Here is a 24,684-nt window from a genome sequence, read left to right as displayed (position 1 = left end):
TCAATTAATTTATTACTGTTTTTTTATTGGTCGATTATACCATGTGCGCTGTAGCATGGTGCGGGTGACAGTTTCATTATCGTTTCGTTTCACTCTTAAAAGTTGCCGAGATTTACAAATTATGACTTAGTATTTCTGCTGTACCACATTTGTAATAAGTATAATGAATAATTAATAACTGTATTAATTTAAATATAGCAATTGATGAATATAAAATTAGTAACTGTCACCCACAACATGCTATGTATGTCAGTGCACACAGTAGGTATAATTTATTAAATGTTTCTAATTGTTTCATATTTTTTTATACACTGTGTTAGCAACGTAGGTTATGTCAAAATTGACTCTGGTATAAAATAACAGACTATAACATTATACTGCAGCTGGTTTTGTCTAATCTATAGAGGTGTTGTACAGCGGCGAGCGACGTGGCGTGCGGTCTATCTGAGCGTGTGCCACATGGCGACAGCCTTACGGGTCTCCTGCGCCATCTGCGCCCAGTGGCGACCCTCGGCGGCGGGCTCGGCCGACCCCACGCAGCACCACCCCACCACCAGCCCGCTGCCGCCCGTCAGCACGCACACCTATACATTACATGTTTATTTATTTAAACTTTAATGCATAAATATAATAAATAAATACAGCAAACATAACACGAAACAACGTATCACATCCTTACTAATTTTATAAACTCGAAAGTAACTCTGTTTATCTGTAATTTGATTCACAGATAGACCCTGAGAAAGTACATTTTTAGTGCAAAAAAAGGGTTGTAAGTTAAAAAAAATACATATCCCGTATTTTTTTTTAAATTTGCCACAATCGTCATGAATACCCGCCCGCCCGGAGTAGACGCCGGTGGTAGACGGGTACTGCCGGACTCTTACCGGCTAAAAACCCCAAGGTGTTCTTTCTCTTAACCTTCTTTTTAGGATGTTAATTAAATATAAATAAATATGTCATTCAAAGTAGGAAAAATAAAATGAGAGATGAATGATTGTATGGAAATTCGTCATCAGGGGGTTCGTCAAAAGGGGGTTCTCTACGAGTCAACCATAAAGCAAACTGAGAAATTAGTAAGAAGCGATTTTGCGAGAGTCTAAGACCTAGAATAACGTCAGCCCACAAAATTAATATATTCAATGTTGGTTCCATACAAAGTGTTTTAGCCGATTCTTCAGCTAGCGCGGCAGAAGCAATTGGCTCAGTGGTGAAGTGACATAGTTATTAGTTGTAAGTTACAATGGGACTGGCATATACTTTTAGTAACCAAGTTTACCAAAGACCTTAAATATCAAATAAATAAAAAAAAAATAAGCTTAAGGTGGTTTTTTTTTATTGTTGATAATGGAATAGTGCACCCGCCTGCGCTAACGGTTTACGCTGGCGGGGCACTAGTGGAGGATGATAAGATGAACATGAGGTCAGGTCAGTTAATCTATCGTGATAAATTCACCAGCAATTTATCATGATGGTTTCCAAGGGAACCGCTTGGAGGTCAACCCGACATAGTACATTGTTAGCAATGGGGTCATCAACCCACATTACTAACAATCCCCTTTCCCCCGCTTAAGGTGGTTAACCACCGTTATATGATACAGGTACAACTTTAGTCAAACTTTACTTTAGTTTAATAATAACAAATATGGAGATTTTATTTTATTATTATTATACGATCAAGAAAATTACCTCGATGGATGCCTCTTGCAGGTTCCCAGAGGGCAGACTGAAGGACAGCGCCTCGTTCCATACGGGATTGTTTATCTCTTTCCTATTCGTTTTCTTCTTTTTTACACGTTTACCATTCACCAGCAAATACACCTTAACATACACATCTGTAATTTAAAAGTATTTTTGAATACTATTTAATTTATTTTTTAATCAAAATAAAACATTTCTATATCAATATAAAATAGGTAAAGTATTAAATTATCAGCGGCAAACATATATCTGTATACATATATATTACCTCACGAAAAATAACTACTGTTAAACAATATAGACCTTAATAATGTTTAAATTTATAATTAACTAGCAGCGCCTGCGGTTTCACGCGCGTTAAATTTATAGCTTCATTAAAATGCATTTGTAGTTTTTGCGTGAAAAAGTAACAAACATCCATAAATCCAATAAAACTTTTATAATATTAGTAACGTTTAAATTATAAGTTTGAACATTATTAAGGTTCTACTGTCAAAGACTACTTTACTTCTATAATTACAGGCACTGACAATCGCACATACAATAAACAAAAGAGTATATGCCTGTGGAGTTAAATACATGGTGATGTCAGTATTTTTTTAAGCAAAATTTAAAAAAGATTTAGCCTTCTGCACTCCTTCTCTATATAAATTATAAATGTGCGATTTTATTCTCCTTCATGCTATTTATGTAAAAAGAGATACAAAGTTTTTGCTTTTTGTATTAATATAAAGATATAAAAATACCTAGGTATTAATTTAAATAAAAATTGAAGTATATAGAGTCCATCCAACGCACCTGCACTATTAGGCACACGCTTTAAATTCTAACTAACACTGCATTAGATTTGGTTGGAAGATATTTCTTTTAGAGATAATCGTTCCAGCCTTGTTCACATAGGTACTATTTTAAGTTACAAAAACAATAAAGAGTATGTTCTACATTTAAATATGAATTAAAAAAAAAATCGTATTCGCTACACATTGAATTTTTCCATTCCCGCCATTTTTACAATACATACATACTGCCGAACAACTCGTTCAGCTATTTCGAGCATGTCTGGCACACCGATACATACCTTTGAAATGGCGCGAAGTGAAAATAATCTTCATCCCAAAACCAGGCAGAGGTGATTATACGCAGGCCAAATCTTTTCGACCAATTAGTCTCACATCGTTTTTACTAAAAACTTTGGAGAGACTATGCGACAAAGAAATCAGAGACCACAATCAAACCACTCCACCCTAACCAACATGCCTACAGCGAAGGTAAATCAACGGAATCAGCACTCCACAGCGTAGTAACCCGAATTGGTAACTCGTTACACTCAAAGCAGCCAACACTAGGTGCCTTTATAGACATCGAAGGGGCCTTTGATAAAACGAATTTTACCAGCATAAGCCGGGCTCTTGCCATACATGGAGTACCTTTAACTATAATAGAATGGATAAGCAACATGCTAAAGAACCGTGCAATTCAGTTTACCGTTAACACTACCACACGAGGTATCGTGAGCAGAGGATGTCCACAAGGAGGGGTCCTATCACCTCTTCTTTGGAATCTAGTTGTTAACGAACTCATTGAGGAGCTCAACGACAACGACCTCTACACGGTAGGGTATGCTGACGATATTGCCATACTGATAACAGGAAAATTTGAGGGAACTCTATGCGACCGCATGAGAGAAGCCTTCAGAACTGTAGAGATGGTGTAAAAACCACGAACTCTCGGTAAATCCTTCCAAAACAGAACTAATCATGTTTACTAACAGAAGAGCTCCTGGTACCTTCAGGACACCGAAACTCTTTAACACAGACCTTAATCTAAAAGAAGAAGTCAAGTACCTGGGAGTTATACTGGACAGTAAGCTCCTATGGAACAAACATCTTGACCACAAAATTAACAAAAGTACCATAGCATTTTATCAATGTCGAAAGATGCTAGGAAATAAGTGGGGTATTACACCTAAAATAACACTCTGGCTATACACAGCTGTGATAAGACCAATGCTCGTGTACGGGGCCTTGGTTTGGTGGACAAGGTCGAAACTCACGACCACAGTCAACAAACTAAGGTCCTTTCAAAGACTTGCATGCTCTGCAATCACGGGATGTATGAAAACTACCCCAACAACAGCAATTGAAATAGCCCTCAATATAACACCCCTCGATTTGTACATACAACAGGAGGCAGCCATAGCTGCCATAAGGCTATACCATCTTGGTCTATGGGGCAAAAACCATAATAGTTCTCACACTCACATCCTGAACCAAGCAATCGAACACGAACCTTTGATTGCAGCTCCGTGTGACAGAACTCAAACTTATCACTCATTTAACAGAAAATACCAAATACAAATGAATCAGGAGGAACAAGACCAATCTGCTGTAAATGAACTGCGAATATACACAGATGGCTCCAAAACACATAACGGTTCAGGAGCAGGAGCCCACTCCCTTGACCTCAACATGAACTTATACATACCACTCGGCCCACACAGTTCGATTTTCCAATGTGAATGCGTTGCCCTGACTGAGGCAGCACGAACAGTGCTAAAGTTAGGTGTCAACAACTTCAACTTAAAATTTATATCGGACAGTGCAGCCGTGCTAAAAGCACTACAGAACAGGAAATCAAACAACAGATTAATAATCGAATGTCACAATATCATGGATAAAGTGGCAGAGCACAACGGTGTAACCATCCAGTGGATAAAAGGGCACAGTGGATCATATGGAAACATGACGGTAGCAGGCCCCCTCCCGCTTCTGCCAATACCATTCTCACAATTTCGATCCTGGATTCGCCAAAGATCCACTGAGATACAAAACCAAAGATGGAAACAAACCACCGATTGTAAGCAATCAAAAGTGGCAATTCCCAGAACAAATCAACGAATAACAAAACGCCTAATAAATCTGGACAGGCATAACATAAAAACAATGATCGGGACAATGACGGGCCACTGTCCCTTAAACAGACATTTGTACACAATAGGTGCTACAGACAGTCCCCTATGCCGGGGCTGCTTTGTAGCCGAGGAAACGGCCGCTCACGTAATCCTGGAGTGCGCGAAGCAGTGACCACACAACGAAATCAAATCCTCGGAACGGTGAGGTCGCTCCGAGAAGCCTGCGAAGACACCAGGAGACTTCTGCGCTTCTGGGAGGAGCTTGGCTGGCTACGCTAGTAGCCTGGCTCTACACGCACAACGGCCCGAATGAGAGGCTAAGTGCGGAAAATGGAGTCCAACCGACATTGACATTGACATACATACTGCGCTTCTGTAAAATGCACAGAGTATGTTATATATATGTTATAAATATACTCTACCAAGGTTACAGTCAAATTAGACCATAGATAATATGTACTACAAAAGATACAAACCTAAAGCATCTTTTCCTTCCTGTGGCGGTAGAAGGTTCCTTGCCTTCAGGACCACTACGGTAAGCCGCTCGGCTGAAGGCAAGTAAGACAGAGATAGCAACAACTCCTGCAACTCCTCAGGAGGACGTCTCTCCCTCGACAACTCGGCCCACACTTCCGCTCCGCCTGCCACTTCTACGCGAGAGAGTGGCACTTTGGCTGACCCCATCACTTCATTGCGAGAGAATCTGGGTAAAATATACGTACCTATGAATTAATTCTGGACAATGTACATGGCAATTCAACTCCATAACTAGTAACATACTAAGATATTTTTTAATAACAATACATATTATTTTAACTGTACATTTTTTTTGTTTGTGTTAAAAAGAAATGTGTTTAATAACATTACTTTAATATTTTAAAAAGTAAAAAAAACAATAAAATTATGTCAGTGATACAACTGTGTAGTTACCGTAGTAAATGCTTAGCTTAGTTTGGCATAAGATGACAGTATGAATTGTACCGAGTTATAATTATTTTTAATACTGTCTACAATAGCTTCTTATCAGAAGATGTACGTACATTTATTAAAATTCTACAAATAATATTCTTACCTGTCATAATCGAACACCTGCAGTAACAGCGTCTTGTCACCGAGCTCGTCGTGAGACACAGGAAACTTAAAGTGCTGATCGAAGAAGGGATTCGCCTCGTTCCTGTGTACGGGTGTTTGCCTCACGCGCGTGTCTACTTCGGGTAATAAAGTTACACGCACGTAGGGGTCGTTGAAGCCACCAGCCTCATAGCCGGCCAAGTCATGGGCTGCGAAGGATTTATTTCATTATCTTTTTAATTCTCAAAGTAATCAGTTATTAATGAAACTGGAATGAAAAACACGCTGATGGCGACCTGATGGTAAGTGGTAATAGTCGCCTATATACAAAAATAGTAGTATATGTATATACTGTTGTAGTTCTGTGGCTAGTTCGGTGCTATTTATTTCTGTTTGATTATTAGTTGCCTTTAGACTACATGTACTTTCACACGTGATCAGGATCATGCGCCATCATGCGCGGGAAAGCCTGCACCCGTATACGTGAGTCGTGACTGATTGGTATTATCTTTTTTTGTGTTCTTTCTATTGCGCGTGATTGTGCGTATATAAACTTCCTTTTAAAATTTTATTTTATTATCCTTTTATATTATTGACTTTTCTTTTCAAAAACACTTTTATAATTACTAACAACTCTGTAATTATGTCTTTATACTAAATATTCAGATGTTCGCCATTTTGCGAGAAATAGGTGCGAAGTTTACGTTCTCGTTCTCTTTGTCTGTTTTCACATTCACTCTATTTGCCGCGAAAAAGTGGATTAGCGGGTGACAGATCGTACCTGTAAAGGCAACTGTTGAATAGATAGAATTGAATAGATAAAACTGATTAAGAGCATCCTATCCCAGATAGTAGTGCCTTAGAGTTTTCAAACGTGAATCACATGCCATCTTGTGACGACTTACCTTCGATGAGATGAACTTCCAAATCAGATCTATCGAAGTCATATTTCAGGCGAAGATGGATTCTTCCAAGTGACGGTCCAGCCCCTTCCAGTTCAATAACAAGAGGGGCTTCTCGTTTGGTATACAGGTCCGGCTGGAGGGCCCCTAGGGCGCTAATCGCCGCACCCGCACCTGGACTCAAAGGTCCTAGGCCGCTGCTGCTTTCCACCAAGGAATTGCTGCGGTCTATCCGTCTGAAAAATAAAGGTCAACATTGAAGGGTTATGTTGTTAATTGTAAATGGTATTTATGGCTAATGACTATGAATAGGATAGTCAAGCATATGGGATAAGCTAAAAAAATAATTTAGTTTTTTCTAGAATTTAATATCTTAGAATTCTAGAAAAAAATTACCATAGAACAACCTGAAAACTATATATATATTATATATTTTAAATTAATATTACCAAATATAAATACACCTCCTGATTAATAGATTTCTTTTAGATAACATTATATAATACAGAAACAATGCAATTTAATATTTAATGTTTCACTTTGCATTAACTATTCATTCTATAAGGCAACATCGTGAAATATTTCGTCTAATATACCTAATGACAATACACTTGCTTATCCATAAAGTTCCATATAGATCAATAAACTTATATCGCAATTTCCCAATCCATTACCCGATAGAATATATAGATATCTAGGTAGGCACCTAAATGATATACGTATCACTATACCTATCACGAATTTAGAGTGCTAAGAGAACAGGAGTGAGTTGGGAACGCGTCGAGGGCGACGAAAATTGAGTTTATTTCAATTTGCGAGCTTGCATCCGTACTTTAAGGGCCGGATTTAAGAAATAGCGCCCTGTAAAACCAATACTTTATTTAATGATGTAAACGGTAATAAGTAAGTAGTATATTTTTTTATTGTACAAGATATATGTAAATGGAATAGATTATTTTTAATTAATAATTTGATAAAATTGTTATATTGCATAGAACAAAACTTGAATGAAATTTCTTCAGCAATATGAAATGTTTGATATAGCTTTGTAATTTGTATTTAATAAAATATATATATATTAATGAAAAACATAAACAGTGACACACATAACAGAAACATATAGTTGAATATCTTTATGTAATTTTAAATATAAGTATTTTTTGCTATTTCTTTCAATTAAGTATATTAAGGTTAGTATAATTCAGATAGATATCTAATCTAACTTTGCCAGTGATTATTTATTAGTAATCTTAAATAAAGAAACTGGCAAAGGCATTGATCAACGTTGAAATTACAAGATTTTTATATTAAACTAACGTATGAAAGACGACGGATATGAAAATCTGCGCCCTCGTTATTATCCCTAAATCCGACCCTGGTCCGGGTACTAGCAACAGATTGATTCTCGAGCGGACACGCGACTGTTGTGCTCGATATTTGTGCGTATTCGAGCGCGAGAATGTAGGAAAATGGGCGAAGATATTTGAAGAGGTTTCCGAAATACGAAAAACAGATTCGATGAACAGTGATTCGAATGACTTTTTCGAGTGATTCCAATGACAAACAAGCTGACGGCCCAACTGATGGTAAACGCTAACCGTGGCCTATACGTATATTCGTAAATAAAAAGCATCATGGATATCACGTTACCACGTGCGCCCGTGATACCAATCAAGCGTTGTAATTTAAGAAGACTAAGATGTCCTGTAATTTCACTGCCTTATACTATACCCTTTAACCGAAATAGCTTAACTAGTAGGTAAACTGCTTAGGGACTGAAATAGTTGAGATTACCGTACTCACACAGACGAAATTTTAACCTTATTTTAATTTTTACAAGGTCTACCTTGTTAATAGTTAAGAATTGTTCCACTGGTCTGTAAATTTACACTTCTACCTACACCAGATTTCTTGCGGTATTGGCAAGAAGATGTGATGATTTATTTATGAACATATAGTTTTTCGATATAAATGTCAAAGGCTTTAATTTTAAAGCGTTGCAAATCGTTTTCACGCTATTTGTGTATCATCTTATTTTACATATCAGTATTTTATTCCTATATGTTATCTATTATAGAATTTATAAGTCATGCAATTATAAATGGATGTTCCATACAGCATAAAGTATCGGCATAATGGGATAAAGGCAATGCAATTAGATAATTATTATTAACGAACTCAATACGTACATTTCTATAAATTTGCGCTACTGTTTAATTTTGAATAACAGTTTTCTGCATCTCTCAACAAAGCTTTAAACCGAATTTTGATATCGGCACCCAAATATAGATGTTTATAAGTTAAAGAAGCACATTAAATTAGTGTAGTGTACCAATGTACGACTACTATGTCGTAGTGTCTAAACGACAGGGTCATTTTATTTAGCTAGAGCTAAAGTATTTCCAATTGCAGATAAGGAAACTTTTACAACTACTCTACAGGCACTGCCAGCTGCGACTGAAGCTATATTTACACCATTAGACTAATGAGATGAAGTTATCAAATTGGACCCTAATAAAAACTGTGGTAACTATTTTTCTCTCGAGAATCATTAAATTTCTTTATTAGTATTCTATGGTATTGAATACTAATAATCTGTCGCAGTTTCGACCGGGTTCAGTTAAATTTAGCACATATTAAGAGAATAATTACCTTTTAAAAAGCAAAATATTTTTAAAAATTGTTAGTATTACCAGAGTTTACTCTTCTCATAACGAAATACGTTCTCTCTCCATGATATTAATATAGACACGCAAAGATTTCTGCAATTATTCATTAGCAATAAAACACGGGACTAAATAGGTTTCTTCTTGGAGACGTTTACAACTACTGAGGTACTGCCCACGGAAGCTGTACTTAGGCCATTAAACTAATGAGATGACGTTAACGAATTGGACCTTAATAAAACAAAGTTTTATTTATAAAATACGTAAAAGCTGCCTACTCAGTTATAAGGGCGCTTTTGATCACAAATTCAATTTAAGGCACGTCCGTAATCAGGGAGGTCCGGACGTAGAGATCTGATAAAGGAATCCTTTAAAGGAATTGAAGTTATATCTGAACAACTTGCAATTGGCAAGAAATTTGTTGGTTTTACAATCGGCAAGACTCAGGTAGTGGTAGCTACTTACGCTACAGATAACGAGATTACTTAGATATCTATATAATTTGAAAGCGTTGTGGCCTAGTGGTTAATGCCCTGAATTATACACAAGAGGTCATAAATTCAAATCTGGTCGACACAAAAAAAAACTATGTGTATCAATTTATATTTCTGACTGACTCTTCGATGAAGTAAACTAATCCTCGAGATGATGATAGGCTCCTCCCCTGTCAAGTTTGGTCCAAATATACCCAGAGGAGTATGGGCATGGCTGGCGTGCCCATACCCCTCTGGGTATAACAATGCTTCTCAGTTGTCCATTTAGGTTAGTAGTCGGGACGGTATGTTCAATATAATTCTAATAAAAATCAGCTCTACTCAGCTTACGACGACTGGCTCATCCCTTTACGAGGGTGAGTATGACTCACCCTCATGAATGAGTGCTGATTGCAGAGACTAGTATGATCAGCAACTTCAATTTGTAACTAACAACTCTCATTTGCAAACGAGTAAAATCTACAATTTCCCGTCATGTATTTAACAGGGTCAATTGAGAATCCTACAACTTAGCTTGCATCTGCTATCAAATGGTCTATACAAAATTGCAAACCTTCTACTTTAAATATTAAGAGCATGATCATTACGACTAATTTACTTTATTATTAAAAAAAAAATCAAATAAATACATAATTTAGATTTATACGAATTTGTGTTATTTGGTAGCGTGTAATCAGAGAAATTAAAGTAAAAATAGTAGTAGTACGATATTTGTTTGTTTCTCTTGGATGAAACTGTATTCGAAATCAACAGTTTAATAAATTATTACTCAAAAGTTATTTTATAATTATCAAAATTGAATTTATTTCAATAAATTCAATTTGATTCAATTCTTTTATTCAGCGATCATATTTGGTAGAGTCGATAGTATTTAGAAATGACATAAATGACTTTCAGTTTTAGATGTATGTATTACTAGAGTAAGACTAGAATTTTTACTTGAAATTTTATATTATCTATACTTTCAGATAGATAATATAAAATTTCATCAAAAACAGATCTTTAAGTTTCTTTTTTAAATCCAATTTACAGATAAATCAATATGTTGTTCAATGACCACTAGTACGGTATTAGCACTATTAGTGAACTGATTACGAATGTTGATGATGATAAAACGTAATGAAACAATACAATCTAGTCAGCCGTGATTGTAAACGATTAAAGTATTTTTTTTATCATAGTACCAAATATACTTTTATTTATAGCATTTACCTTGGTGGCATAAGCAGTGGTGACAAACATCTCGGTGGTAGATGTCTGGGGCTAGAAGGCGCTGGTGAATCTGCTAATGATGCTAAGGAGCCGTGAGCTAGAGGAGCAGCTCGGACGTCCAGGGAGGCTGCTCGTAGAGGTGATGGCGACCGAGGAACTCCAGTAGTACCAGCTTCGAGGGTACGGCCGTCAGGAGCGAAGGTTCGAATCGCTGGCGAAGAACCCCGATGACTCTGAGAATATAAGAATAGTGATATGAATGACTAGTAGTCTCAGAGCCGGATTAACCATTAGGCAGAGTACCATTAGGCAGAGTACGCAACTGTCTACTGTCGAAGATTCTATTCAAAAAATGTATACGTAGTCTAGAGGTTTAGCACACCGCCTCACTTCTTTGCGGTTTCGATTTCTCGCTTGGTACAGACACGGTATTCACGATAATTGTTGGTTTCGCCCTGGATGTTTACCATCTATAATATTTATATATTTACAAAAATATGTATCTATGTATTTATATCAGTTGTGTAGTACCTATAATACAAGCTCTACTTTGCTTGGGACTGGATGGCGTTGTTTGGATGATGGTAACCGCTACACCACCGAGGCTGTAAAATCTTATATTTACCCATTCACACATAAAGACATCTCTGATACGCTCTATCAGTAAGCATCTAACAAAACTCTGATCACATATTACAAAGAACATATTGAAACATTAGAATTAATTTAAGAATAAATTATATTTCTCCCTGGAAACCAATATATGTTATAAATTCCTGGTGATTTTGTCATGATGGGCTAACTGACCAGACCTCATGCTCATATTATCATCCACCAATGGGTACACCATTCCATTATCATCAATAAAAAAAATGTCATTAGAATATTTTTTTATCGTAAAATGCCTTTACGCATAACGCCGGTGTTAAACGATTAAGTACTTTCTTATCTAAATAACGATATTTATATCTATAATATACAAATACGAAAATGTTGATTTTGATATCTGGTATACATTTCTGTGTTCACATTGAAATAAAATTTATAAGTAGATATTAATGGAAGATAAACAACATGGCAGCACTTAAAAACGCTGAAGCGAAGTGCTTTTATATCGCGTGAGGCTACGCTTGGTCATTAGATGGGCTACATTTGTGTGGTTTGTTTTTGTACTCATATTTTCAAGTGTTGTTAAATAAAGCTGAAGTGATTCTTTTATGCCACGTTGTTTTATTCATTTAACAATGTTGACCTTTCATTAGATGCCTACTATATCTACAAATAATTTAAAATTTTATTTTTTTCTGGTGTTATAAATACTAAAGACTAAAGACAGTCAGAAACAGTCTTTCTGTTCTAAATATAATATTAACGTGTGTGTTTAGAATAAACAGAAACACGTTAATTATTTGTATAACTTTCACTCTTCACTATTATATTAATTCTTGTCAGTTCCTCAAAGAAAAAGATACCTCTAAATTGTAACGACAACAACAAAAAACGGGAGAACTTTTATTAAAAGAACAGAAGAATTTTCAACACATCAGTACAATTTTTTTTTTAATTTAGTGTTTGCCAGTCTGTATCAACTAACCTATGTATCAACTGCTAGGTCTAATTTAAAGTAAATTCTCCATTTTAATGCATAAAAATATCTTATATCTGTGCGAAACAGTGAATTGCCAGTGTATAACAAAGACTACATTATTTACATATGAACAATCTATACCTATACGATCAGTACCCATGGATAATGTAATTAATTTAAATAAAGCCATTATAATTACTAATCAGAAGATTACATGCAAGCAATGGTGATTTACTGCTGTCAGATAATATCACATACAGTAGTAGTATAAAGAAATTCTTTATCTGGAGTATACAATTTAATTTATATCGGAAAATCAGATATGATCATGCATGAATCGTGTTATTAGGTTAATTAAAGCTATTATAATGACTAATCAGAAGCTTTATAAAGTGCATGCAAAATGAGGTCGTAGCTGAGTATTATGAGCGAAACTCATCATTAATGCCTAATGACTAACATAGTACCTATATGAAGAGACAGAGAGACTATGTAATAAGCATGAATAAAGTACAATGTTTAGAGTTAGTTTATATAGTACTAGCACAGATAATATAATGGTACTAGTAACATGTCCCGGCTTGACACTGATGCATTACAAATTTTTGAATTTCTTGGCTTTTTCTATATTATAACAAGTATGTATTATATATATAAACGTTCCTCTTGAATCACTTTATCTATTGCTGAAATCCGTTGGTAATTTAAAAGACATTATAAGATACATTTCAATGGTAACTTATATTTTTAATAGAATATAGGTGATTGTTAGTGGTGTCAGCGATTGCGAGTATCTACCTAACACAAATTGGATTTACATTGCAATTAGGTGGAAAATATAAAATAATGTGTCTTATACATTAGAAAATAAAGTAGGCTTTACTCAAAACAAAGCATTCTGTGGTAGGATACAACTATTCATATTGCTTTACCAACATCAACGGCTACGTAAAAGACGAGTGAAAGTTGTGGATTTTCAAAAAATAAACTCCTAAAACTGTTAATCTTTTTGATATTGAAGTCTTTAATTTATGTACCTAATTTTGTAGATACTAATTAATTTAAACCTTCAATATTCCTTTTCTAATTATATCATAAATGCCGTAAATAGGTACGTGAAAAATATGTAGACTGTAAATGTAACATATATCTTACATAACAACCACAGATAAGATAATATTAGGTACATAGAATAATGTAGGAGAAGTAAGAAAAAGTCTATAAAAAATTAAAACAAATAAGCATAATAGAAAATAATTGGGTGGTAATTTAAACTGTAAGATTGAAACTCTCTTTGAAAACAAACTTTGGAGTGCTTCTTGCAATTAATTAGCTTCAGCATATTCTGAGTAGAGGTATCGATAAGAGAATATTGTGATAAAAACTATTTGCAAAAAACATATGGTCTTCTATATTTAGGTAGGTAATAAGGAATATATTTTTTAAATTGTTTTCTGTTGCTTGTACTGTTGCGATAACCTTTTTGCATATTATTTTTGTATTGCTGGGGCTTCATATGGTTTCTTTTGTATTAATAATTGTATTTTTAACCTTCTACTATTGTGTAGGTACTGTTTCATATACTCTATATTTTTATATATTGTATTTGTTTAAGCTATGTCAATATATTATTTCTTTTATGTTATTTTTTCCGCCTTGCCTTTCATATAGTCCATTGTCTATGGAAAAAATATTGTCTTTACTTGAGGTTTCAATATAGTATCAGATAGTTACTTACAGTAGCCCTGGAGGTTCCACTGTCCAGGCTGCTCTGAGAGGAGATAGAAGGCGTTCGGGTGAGGCGCGCATGAGGCAAGGAACTGGCGGTGCGCTCACTCAGAGGCTGCACGCGACAATGCTCTTTTGAGATCAGCATCTCCTGTAAATAATAAAAATTATTAAGCTGTGAATTCCATGTCAGATATTTACTAAATTTGCATGTGAAATTATCCTTGTAATAATTGTTTGTCTATAGTCTACCGTGAGAAGGGGTATAGCTCTATTTATAGCTTTTTTATTATTTCTGATGATATAATTATTTCTGTGATTTTTTTGTGTAAAAGTCTACAATTAACAAGGTATTAGCGATAAAAATTCGTGCAATTTGAAATAGACCGACAGTATAATACCTTGATAAGTGCTTAGAGGTACATTTTCTAAAAAAGTGGGGTGTGGAATATCTCTTCTGGCAGGCGCAAAGTAACATCTGTGTTTGGATGTATGCATGAGATGTACTACGGGCGTCATATAATTACGTCATTTTCTTGGCACTCTTCGTGTATAAGTAGGTATAGTCTATGGTTGCAACCTACCACCAGGATGGCCATCCGCTTGTTTGTCATTTCGGTTAAATAAAAAAAACAGTACTCATTTCGTTTAATGTGTAAATTCCTAGATAAGCATCAACTAAAAATTTTTGTAATTTACAACTTGATACTACACGTGTAAAGCCGGAAACAACAGCTATTATTACTATACGTTGTTTACTTTTAATTTTATGTCATCTACGTTAAATTTTGCTCAACGTCTTATTATAACTCAGATGTATGTATGTACACATAGATACATGGCGTAACGGTTAAACTTTAATTAAAGTTTAACATTAATTGTCCCGAGTAACGAGACAGTAGCCATCAAAATGTAACGTAAGTTTAATGAAGCAATCCCACCCGAGGGCGGGGCACCCAGCTGGACTTGGATGTATTATATATGCTCCTACTACGAACATAAGTGGTTCTGAATTTTTAAAATGGTCAGCATCCAGCTCTTAACAGCAGCCTACAACCATGATGATATTATTACAAGGTTTTTGTTATAGAAATACGATTTTTGCCGACAACTTGACGTTTCATTAGGAAATTTATTTTAATACTTAACGTTACTTCAGGGCAATAGATGGCGTCGTATGTCTTTTTAAATGGTGATCTTAAGTTTATACCGATTTTAAAAAACTGACAGATTAATACATCGTTTGGTTGAAAACAAAGACTAAATTTAACAAAATTTATATTATACTAGCTCACCCCGCAAACGTTGTTATGCAATATCAATTAAAATCGCTTTTAAAAAATAGGGGTTAATAGTAGAGGGCGAAAATTTGGAGTGGTATGTATGTTTTTAATGGCGCATTATAGAAAACTTTTATCTTAGGGGTATGAAAAATAGATAGTGGCCGATTCTCTGACCTACTGAATATGCATACAAAATTTCATGAAAATCGGTAAAGTCGTTTCGTAGGAGTATATAATATTGTGACACTACAATTTTATATATAAGATAAGATGTGACGACAGAGTTCAAAGTCACAAATAGTGGTAACATTTGTAACAGGTATCCTATGACATGTAAAGCCATCAAATTAATGTAAACGTGTATTGCATTATGTATTCCTTTACCTCAATACTTACAGTTATTATTAAATTCGTTATTCCAATAAATAAGTCAACTCTAGTTGCCTTTAGGTAATGTAAATATAGAATATGTTTTCCGGAGATATTATCAACAACTTTATATAGTAACAGTATATAGCCGTTATTACAGAGTAAATATTATTGAATTTATGTCCCCTAAGATAATATTTACTATTCTGTACTACACTCTACATGAACGTGACTTTACCTAGCTAACCTTGCCTTGCATATGTATAAATATTTATACCTACTCGACGAAATGTAAGCAGGTCGAGTGTTAGGTTCACCTAGAAAGGATCCAGCTGACTAATGAATAGATCTACCATTATTGTGTTTAGATTTGTTTGCAACAAAATCATGCTATTGAGTAAATAAGTAAAAACCTTTAGTTTTATATAAAGTATATGGGAGTATTCATAAAATCATAAATTTGTTCATGCTACTCGTACTTTATCACTTAATAATTTATTCTTCACAAGAACTTAATTAATATGAAACAATTATTAACATAAAGCATTAGAATATAGTAAGTTGTTAATTTATTTTGTGTATAAAGAGTCTCAAATATATAGCGATTAACTGAAATAGTGCTTTTGAGAGGTTTAGTAGCCGATAGAGTAATATGAAGTTATCTTAGCATATTTTTATTTTTAATTGCCTAAATATTGATAGCTATGATTGTATTTTAAATATTATACTGTTTCATTATGCATACTGAATAGTATAGTAATATAAATAATATTTATGCAAATAAACAAAATATTAGCACTTAAAAATAGTCAATCGTCTTTTTTTATTCTATGCAGATTCATCAAAAGAAGAATGAGCAAACATCTTACGTGTAGCAGCTCCTTTAAATGAATCAAAATAAAGTATGAATACAATATCAAAGGAAGACAATATAGAATCAACGTGAATAAGTAACAATCAATCAACTGATAACGATAATTATGTGCTAAAATAAAAAAAAGCCTGTCTGCATTTTGTTATAATAATAATAGTGTATTCAGACACAGACTCAAAGAAAAGAACAGGTAAGATCTTAATCAAATAATAATAGGTTCACACGAGAAGCATCATCATCATCAGATAAAAAAAAAACAAGATTATCGAAATGTATTAGAAAAAAAGAAGAAAAAAGTTACAATACAGTCGAATTCAGAACGTGCTTATTTTTTACAGTCGGTGAAAAAGGTTGCTTAAAAGATGTTTTTTAGTTGTCAATTTCTTAATTACTGAGATAAACTTTATTAAGTATATACATATATACTATGTGTGATTAATAATGATGAATATATATGAATACGCACACTAGGACTGCCGTGTGACTTGTCATCACCAAAGCTGTCTGTTGAGTTGTGACTTTGCCCACTGGATGCACTGGATGTGCGTTCTCTGGCCGCTCTCGCCCACGACTCAAGCCGCTTCTGCGCCGCCCACACTCCCGGAGGGCCGAGTCCACTCATTGTGTGAAACTCACACTACACTTATATGTTTATACTCTCACATCACTACAACATTACACTTTAGGCCTTATTGCGAATGTCTGTTAGGTTCAATATCGTTGTTTTATTCTAATTGTGCTGATAATACTGGTTTCTGAAAGTTTATGTAAATGTAGGTTTTGCAGATTTTTCATCATATCTAACAAAAAACGTAAGTCAAATTTATAGTCTCAACATTTTTTGACTCTTGATATTTAACTTTGTAATAAGAGCTTTCGTTCATTAGAGAAATCGCGCAACTTGTCTATTTTTTTTTAAATAATTAATAATTTTTCCATAACTCTGTTCATAAATAAGTAAAACCGTGGTTCGGTATTATAGCAAACTAGAGCGTTAATTATGTAATAAGTTAAACTATCGCTATAACTTGTATTTTGATGTTAAATAAAGTTAGAAACTTAAAAAGAAAAACGCAAAAGGATGGCCTAACTGATTACCCAATTGTATCTAGCTTTCTTAGAAATGTATACATGAATATTATATCATGGAGGTGTTAAAACAATTGAACGTTGGAAATTAATCCTTATAAGCATAAAAGGAAAAATCATTATTTAATGAGCTAGTAGAGGGCTCGTCGCTGTTATTGGGGGTCACAGACAGTTTTTGTACTGCGTGGGCGCCGGTTGTACGCTAAAGTTACGCGAGACGAGAAAATTGTACGGGGGCGTATGTTTACTGATTTCATGCAGCAGAGATCCAATTACATAAAGTTATATAATATTTATTCTGAATATTTGTAACTTGTCTCAATAATATGCTACATTTAAATCTTTCGTATTAGTCAATAACATTTTGACTAATACGAAACGAATGACAAAATTCTAGTATTTACATTTCGCCGTACGTCGTTGTACAAGATAACCGAAAAAGTCCTAAATGTACGTATGTATATGTATGTATGTTTGTAAATATAACGTACATATAGATACGATTTTTCCGATATATATATATCGTAAAAACGCGATAGTTTAAGAAGGTAATAATATATATTTATGAAGTAGATTTTTTACGCGTAACCAAAACCATTACAATTTTTTTACCATAAATCTTCACATAATAGTAATTGATGATTAAACTATATATATTTAAAAAAGAATAATTAAAATTTGACATCATAAACTTTTAGCTTAAAAAGGGGCATACTAGTCAATTCAATATTGGAGTTTAGTTTATCATCATATAATGATAGATTTATTGTATCATTATTACATAGTATAAAACAAAGTCGCTGTCGCTGTCTGTCCCTATGTATACTTAAATCTTTAAAACTGCGCAATGGATTTTGAAGTGCTTTTTTTAATAGATAGAGTGATTCAAGAGGAAGGTTTATATATATAACACATATATACCCGTGCTAAGCTGGGGCGAGTAGCTAGTATTATTATAATAAGATGAAGGTGACACCTGTAGTGGATGCGTTTATTACACTCGTAGTTCTAACATTTGAATAGTAAAGGGTTAACAAACCCACGTTGGGCGCCAAATAAAAATATGCTAAAAAATAAAGAATCGCCAACGTATAAATATACACTTCAGCGTTAACTATGTAAAATTATTACGTAGAGTATTTTACCGTAAATGGGCCCATTGAATGAGTACTGAAAGCATCATAAATCCAATTATACTGTGACAGAATTTTAATTACACGACGCTCTAAATCGAAGCACTCTCGTAAGACGTCCTCTCTTTAAGGTATAAACAGCAACGTTTTATCTTAAAATTGAGCACGTAAATTATATATTAGTATACATCCTATATAATAACAGCTCTTAATTTTTCATCCAAAATTTCATGTTTAAGTAAGCAAAGGGGAGTTGGAGATCATGTTACGCGGATCCACAGTATATATATATATATATTAGTTGGGGTCGGGACACGAGATCTGCAAGTACAGGGTTATGGGCTAACTGTTGCGCCAACAGTATTCTCTCGGGATAGATAATATAGCAAAATTGCGTATTTATTCAAATTTTCATGCAGATAAGTACGAGTATTATCTTGACAGATATATTAGGTTATATATATATCTATTAATATGTACTGTAATTAGACTTTATTATTTTTTTGTAAAGTAAAGTAAATGTAACGTTTGAATAGAAATTTTAAATAATATTGATTATAATTATTGAACATATATGTTATACGTAAGTCTATGCCAGATATTGTAAAAAATAAGTAGTATTTTTTTAAAATAAAAAAAATATATAAATAAATACTTTTAATTATTCGAATCGTTAATTATCACTTTGTACACAATAAGAATCGAAGTCTTATGAATAAATTAATATGGGCACTAATTGGAAGTAAGTGGAAATATCATAGTAGAACACATATTCTACACACGTATATGATTGTTGGTGTGGAGTATTGTTATCACTTATGTTGAAACTAGCCGTGCCGAAGCGGTCGGCGCGGCTGGAAGCTCGCGCAGACTGCCGCCGCCCGGGCCCTCAGTGTTGCCAACATACCGTCCTTAAGTGACCTTACCTCATATTGGAATACAACTGTAACTCGTTTTAAATGCACTCATCCGTGTTATTCGAAGCCACGCAACCGAAAAGCACAGCAATTTGGATATTTTTTAAAACTATAACGAATTAATAAAGTTAAAAGCAGTTTTTAGACATATTCTGAAAAAAAAAATTTAAATAACGTGGTAAGTATTATATTAAAATCGTTATATCAGTTTTGGTAGTATTAAAAATCATATGATTCTTTCTTTGCCGAGGCCTACGTCATATATGGAAGCTATATTGAAAATTACAAGTCCTAGCTCCAGCTATTGGCGTAGTTCAGTTCAGTTGAGTATATGAGTCAGAACTTTTATGAGTATGGATTTAATACTAAATATTACCAAAAAATATGTTTTGTATTAATATTAATAGATCATGAATGTAATATTATTGAATGAATATCGTAAATTTTTTCTTCCAATTTGAGTTCCACGTTGAGCGCCACTGCACATAATAATTATTGTGTTTAATACTAAAGTAACTTTATTTGTAACATATTCGTATACCTAATAATAAACTGCATCATTATTAAAGTAACATTAAAGTCACATTAAAACATTAAAAGACATTAAAGTTAACATATTGAAGTTCATTTTTATAAATGTAGTTTATTATTTAGAGTTCATCGTATTATGATTCCTAAAAAGCTGTATTTTTCCGAGGAGTGGTAACCCGAAGGGAGACGCACGACGGCGCATTTTCGCCGCGTCACTTTCTCTGGGCGTAAGCAACAGGTAAGAAAGGTCATGGAGGTATCTTGGGAACCACACGCGACATTGTTTAACAAGGGTAAGATTAATTGTTTTTATGGGGGATTTTTTTATATATAACTGAACTTAACGAAGTACATTCCTACAAAATTAAAACTTCATTGGTATTCGGTGTATTGTATTATATTATCTATCATATATCACATATTATCTATCGTTAATTACGATACTATAATTAATTTTAGGATAGGCTAAAATATTTTACTCCGGTGCAAAGATAGAAAAGTATCATATAATTGGCCAATTTGTCATTAACATACCATCTCGTCTCAGTGAGTTGCACTGAGTTGTACTTTTCAGTATTCTCAACTATTTCAAATTAAATTTGTATTAAGTGTATCATATTAAAATGATCCTTTAATTCAACATTTTTTATTCGTTCCTGTTATACTGCCATGTACTCTAAATTGGTATATAAGCTTTGAATGAATTTGTAAGTATTACATATAAAAACTACTAACGGTCGGAATACATAAAAAAATAAGATAATTATGAAAATATAAATAACTATAAATATTTACTTCAAATTTACGATATTGAAGTACTCAGAAAACTGTAGAAACTGTTCATAAAATATTTATTAGTTCAAGCCGAGCCCGCGACTTCTACTTATATAACATTTTTGTATGTTAATAGATTGGAATAAAATAAGCACAAAATTTTAAAAGTGAGGCTTACCAAAATACAAAATTAAAAACCGCACCCAAATCGATTAAACAGTTTCTCAGATTAGCATGCACAAGTGAACAAATAAACAATATAAAAGCTATTGTATAAGATTTTATTATGTTTATAAACTCTCTTAAAAACTAATTTTTGTCATTTTTATTCGTTGCACAGATAGAAATTAGTTACTTTTTTTTAGATAAGGAGTATCAACATAAACAAATACTTGTTTAATTGACAACGAAATTATTCACTTGTAATTCATTGTTAAAGTGATATAATGATAGTGATACATAGTATATAGAGTATAGGAATGAATGATTTCAATAGCAGCAGGCAAGGCAATTATGCTTACAAATAATGAATGAAATGCCCGGATACAACTCCCCCGGTAGCAGTATTGTCGGGCGGCGACCGCGGATATCGAACATTAGGCCTGTCACTCAACTCACTTGTATATGTCTGTACCCATGATTGATATTTTACTTAGAACAATTGTTTTAGGAAATCAATTACAGGATGGTATGTAGGGTCTTAGTAAAGTAAACCTAATAGTACTGGTGATATTGGTAGCAATATACCATGTCAGGTCGATCTTAACGAGATCGCCTGTGGAAGCCATAGTGGTTAATTTCTGAAAAAATTCCCATCCTATCCTGCACTGGTGCTCCAGACATACGGACAATTTATTAACCATTAATAATTGTTTATGTCCTTAACAAGCAGCAACCACCTCTGACTTATGAAAATGTGTTTTCTATAATATTTTTTTCTAAGTTCATAACTTTCACGCAAGAGAGAACAATAAGTTGACAAAGTTTTATCGCAATAAAATGAAAGGTGCGCAAATACAGATAAAAGGAATTGTCTTTCATATTAATATATAATTACGGAAATATTACAGCACTAGATCTATCTATAGCCATGTCATGTTTATGATCCCACTTTGATGACTACAATTGGTATTTGTGTTTAAAGAGGCCATTACAAATAAAAAAATAATCATCATTAAAACACAATGTAAGTAACATTAACATGTTATCTGTGCTACTACGTATCTAAACCTATATTTTATACATTGTATTGGATATAATCTATTCGTGACTTTGCTCAATATACACACATTTATTTTGTAATGTATTCTACGACTGTCAATTAAGACCTTTATGATGCATCTTTTATGTAGCTGAAGTAAATTACCTTTATTTTAAGGGTTGGCTGACATACTGTCGTTTCACTAATTCTTGATGTGGTTTAATATTTAAATAGCTGAGGAATATTCATTATAAAATGTTCTACATGTCAATCTACATTCTCTACAATGAATAGTTTTGTACATATTAGTCATATTTTTTAGTCAACATTGCCTTGCTTTTATCCCATTATTTGGAGTTGGCTCAGTTTGTCATATTGTTCCGCTACTCTCTATTAGACATCACATCTGGGCTTACTCTCTTTTGACATATCATCTTTTATGCATCCATCTATATTTTTTTGTTCGTCCTTTCCCTTTCCATTCATCCACGTTCATTCATTCTTTTATAATTTACGAGCTGATTGCGCTCTTGTCGGTGGAGCTCTTGCTATTGCCCACGATTTTTCATCAATCTCTTTAGTTGTTGTAACGACACGATCTCCCTATGTCATGATCTCCCCCTTTCCCTCTTTTCTTCTCTTTACTCTCTTTTCTTTCTTCATTTCTTATTTTATTTTTACAACTATTTCTTTTCATTCTTCTCCAACTCCATATATCAAAAGCTTCAGTCTGTCCCTTTCCGTTTGTGTCAATGTCCATGTCCATGTCTCACAGTCATACTTTAAGACGACTTTAGATAATCCAATAACATAGTAGATTATCAAATATTCAAACTATTCTATGGAAAAATCGATTGTTAGCGATGTTTTATTTAATCTAGTGAAACATTGATATAAATTTTATACTATATACATTGAATCATTTATATGCTACTTGGTAATTACTTTCTTAAATATTTAGGTTTTATTTCATGTAATAGTAATAGTAGTGAATAGTAACCGTTGTCTGTATACCAGAATGGCACGCCGGATACCATATCATAATGTGACGCCCGTGGCTGTACTCGTGAGTTGCCATTACAGATGACTAGGATGTCATGCCTCTATTCTATAATTTCATTCGAAATTCATTAAATTTAATTCTAAACACATCTCAGAAAGCAACCTACTTGGCGGTTTAAAAAGGGAAGATAAGGGTATCTATGCCGACGACTTTGTACAAAGTCTAGATTGCCAAATTGACGTTTAGTTATTCAGTCAAGGAGATTTCATTAGATATTGGGGCAAAGCCAGAGTGGCCAACTAGTTTTCAATAATATATAATGTAAGTGAATTCTGCCGATATAACGTTACAAAGTTACTTTAGTCAGCGATTTCTCTCAACATGAAGTTTCAAAGAAACAAGGAAAACTCAGTGAGCTCGAAACAAACAGACGGCCAAAATAGTGTAATGTGTTTGTACTTGTACCGAGTGGGGCTTACGACAACAAAGGTTCGATTGTAATACATTTCCTTCATTTGTATGTTTGACTACGCCGCCGAGTTTTTCGAACTACGACCAGTCGACCACTCGGAGCTGTTTACATTTAATACTTATAAAAATGTACCTTTCTTAAAGTACTTTTGTATAGGTAGGTGTAATATGATTACTTAAGGTCATGATTTATTCGTGGCGTGATCTGCAAAATAAATGCTATTGAAAAACCCACTGCTTAATTAATCGGCGTTGGAAAATTCTAGTGCTAGGTGAAGCAATAGAATAGAAGTAGGTACTATTTATTCAAATAAACTTGTTAATACTTGCTTACATAAGTTTATTAAAAAATAAACATCTGATTTTTAATTGTAATATATATAAACAATTTATTTTCTGATGACTTTTGATAATCATTTTTTATTCTATCACTGCTGAATCTGCTTTTCGAATGAAAATCAGATTTAGCACAAAAATAATGAGTGAGCGAGCGAGCGAGAAGAAACTTGGTTTTTAAGCAACTTTTTTCAATTCTACATTTTTTTAATTTGTGTGTAAAGTGTACACTCGAAATAGCAAACTCCACAAGTGTACATAAATATTCATAGAAGACCAGTCCCTAAACTGTAGCACTCGTCCACGAGCAATAGATGAGCTAGTGATCATTGCTCTAAACTATAAAATAGTTTAGTAGGGAGCAGTCAGTTGTATCAATTTTTCTTGTTCGATCACCAGCAAATGTTATATGCGATACGACAGATGCTAA

The 24,684-nt window shown here is 33.7% G+C and overlaps 1 protein-coding gene across 1 annotated transcript; it reads right to left on the bottom strand.

The window, feature by feature from the left end:
- LOC131853258 (synaptotagmin-5-like) lies at positions 1-19,882 on the bottom strand. The gene is made up of 9 exons (XM_059204101.1): positions 19,804-19,882; positions 17,266-17,554; positions 14,284-14,424; positions 10,958-11,190; positions 6,589-6,821; positions 5,685-5,892; positions 5,089-5,315; positions 1,690-1,835; positions 1-584 (listed from the first exon to the last, which is right to left on the bottom strand). The coding sequence occupies exons 2-9, from the start codon at positions 17,419-17,421 to the stop codon at positions 441-443; spliced, it is 1,488 nt and encodes a 495-aa protein (XP_059060084.1). The 5' UTR covers positions 17,422-17,554; positions 19,804-19,882; the 3' UTR covers positions 1-440.
- Between the last annotated feature and the right edge of the window lie 4,802 nt (positions 19,883-24,684).

The sequence above is a fragment of the Achroia grisella genome, unplaced genomic scaffold (assembly GCF_030625045.1).
Source record: "Achroia grisella isolate CSIRO2021 unplaced genomic scaffold, CSIRO_AGI_Agris_v1 utg900, whole genome shotgun sequence".
Lineage (NCBI taxonomy): Eukaryota > Metazoa > Arthropoda > Insecta > Lepidoptera > Pyralidae > Achroia > Achroia grisella.
This window is presented reverse-complemented; position numbering and strand designations above follow the sequence as displayed.

What these genes read in the sequence shown, in the direction of transcription:
- LOC131853258 (XM_059204101.1), bottom strand. Translation starts at nt 17,421, where the DNA reads ATGAGTGGACTCGGCCCTCCGGGAGTGTGGGCGGCGCAGAAGCGGCTT. An exon ending in AGTCACACGGCAGTCCTAGT is followed by an intron (nt 14,425 to 17,265) that starts GTGCGTATTCAT and finishes TATTATTTACAG; the next exon opens with GAGATGCTGATCTCAAAAGA. An exon ending in CAGGTGTTCGATTATGACAG is followed by an intron (nt 5,316 to 5,684) that starts GTAAGAATATTA and finishes TATTTTACCCAG; the next exon opens with ATTCTCTCGCAATGAAGTGA.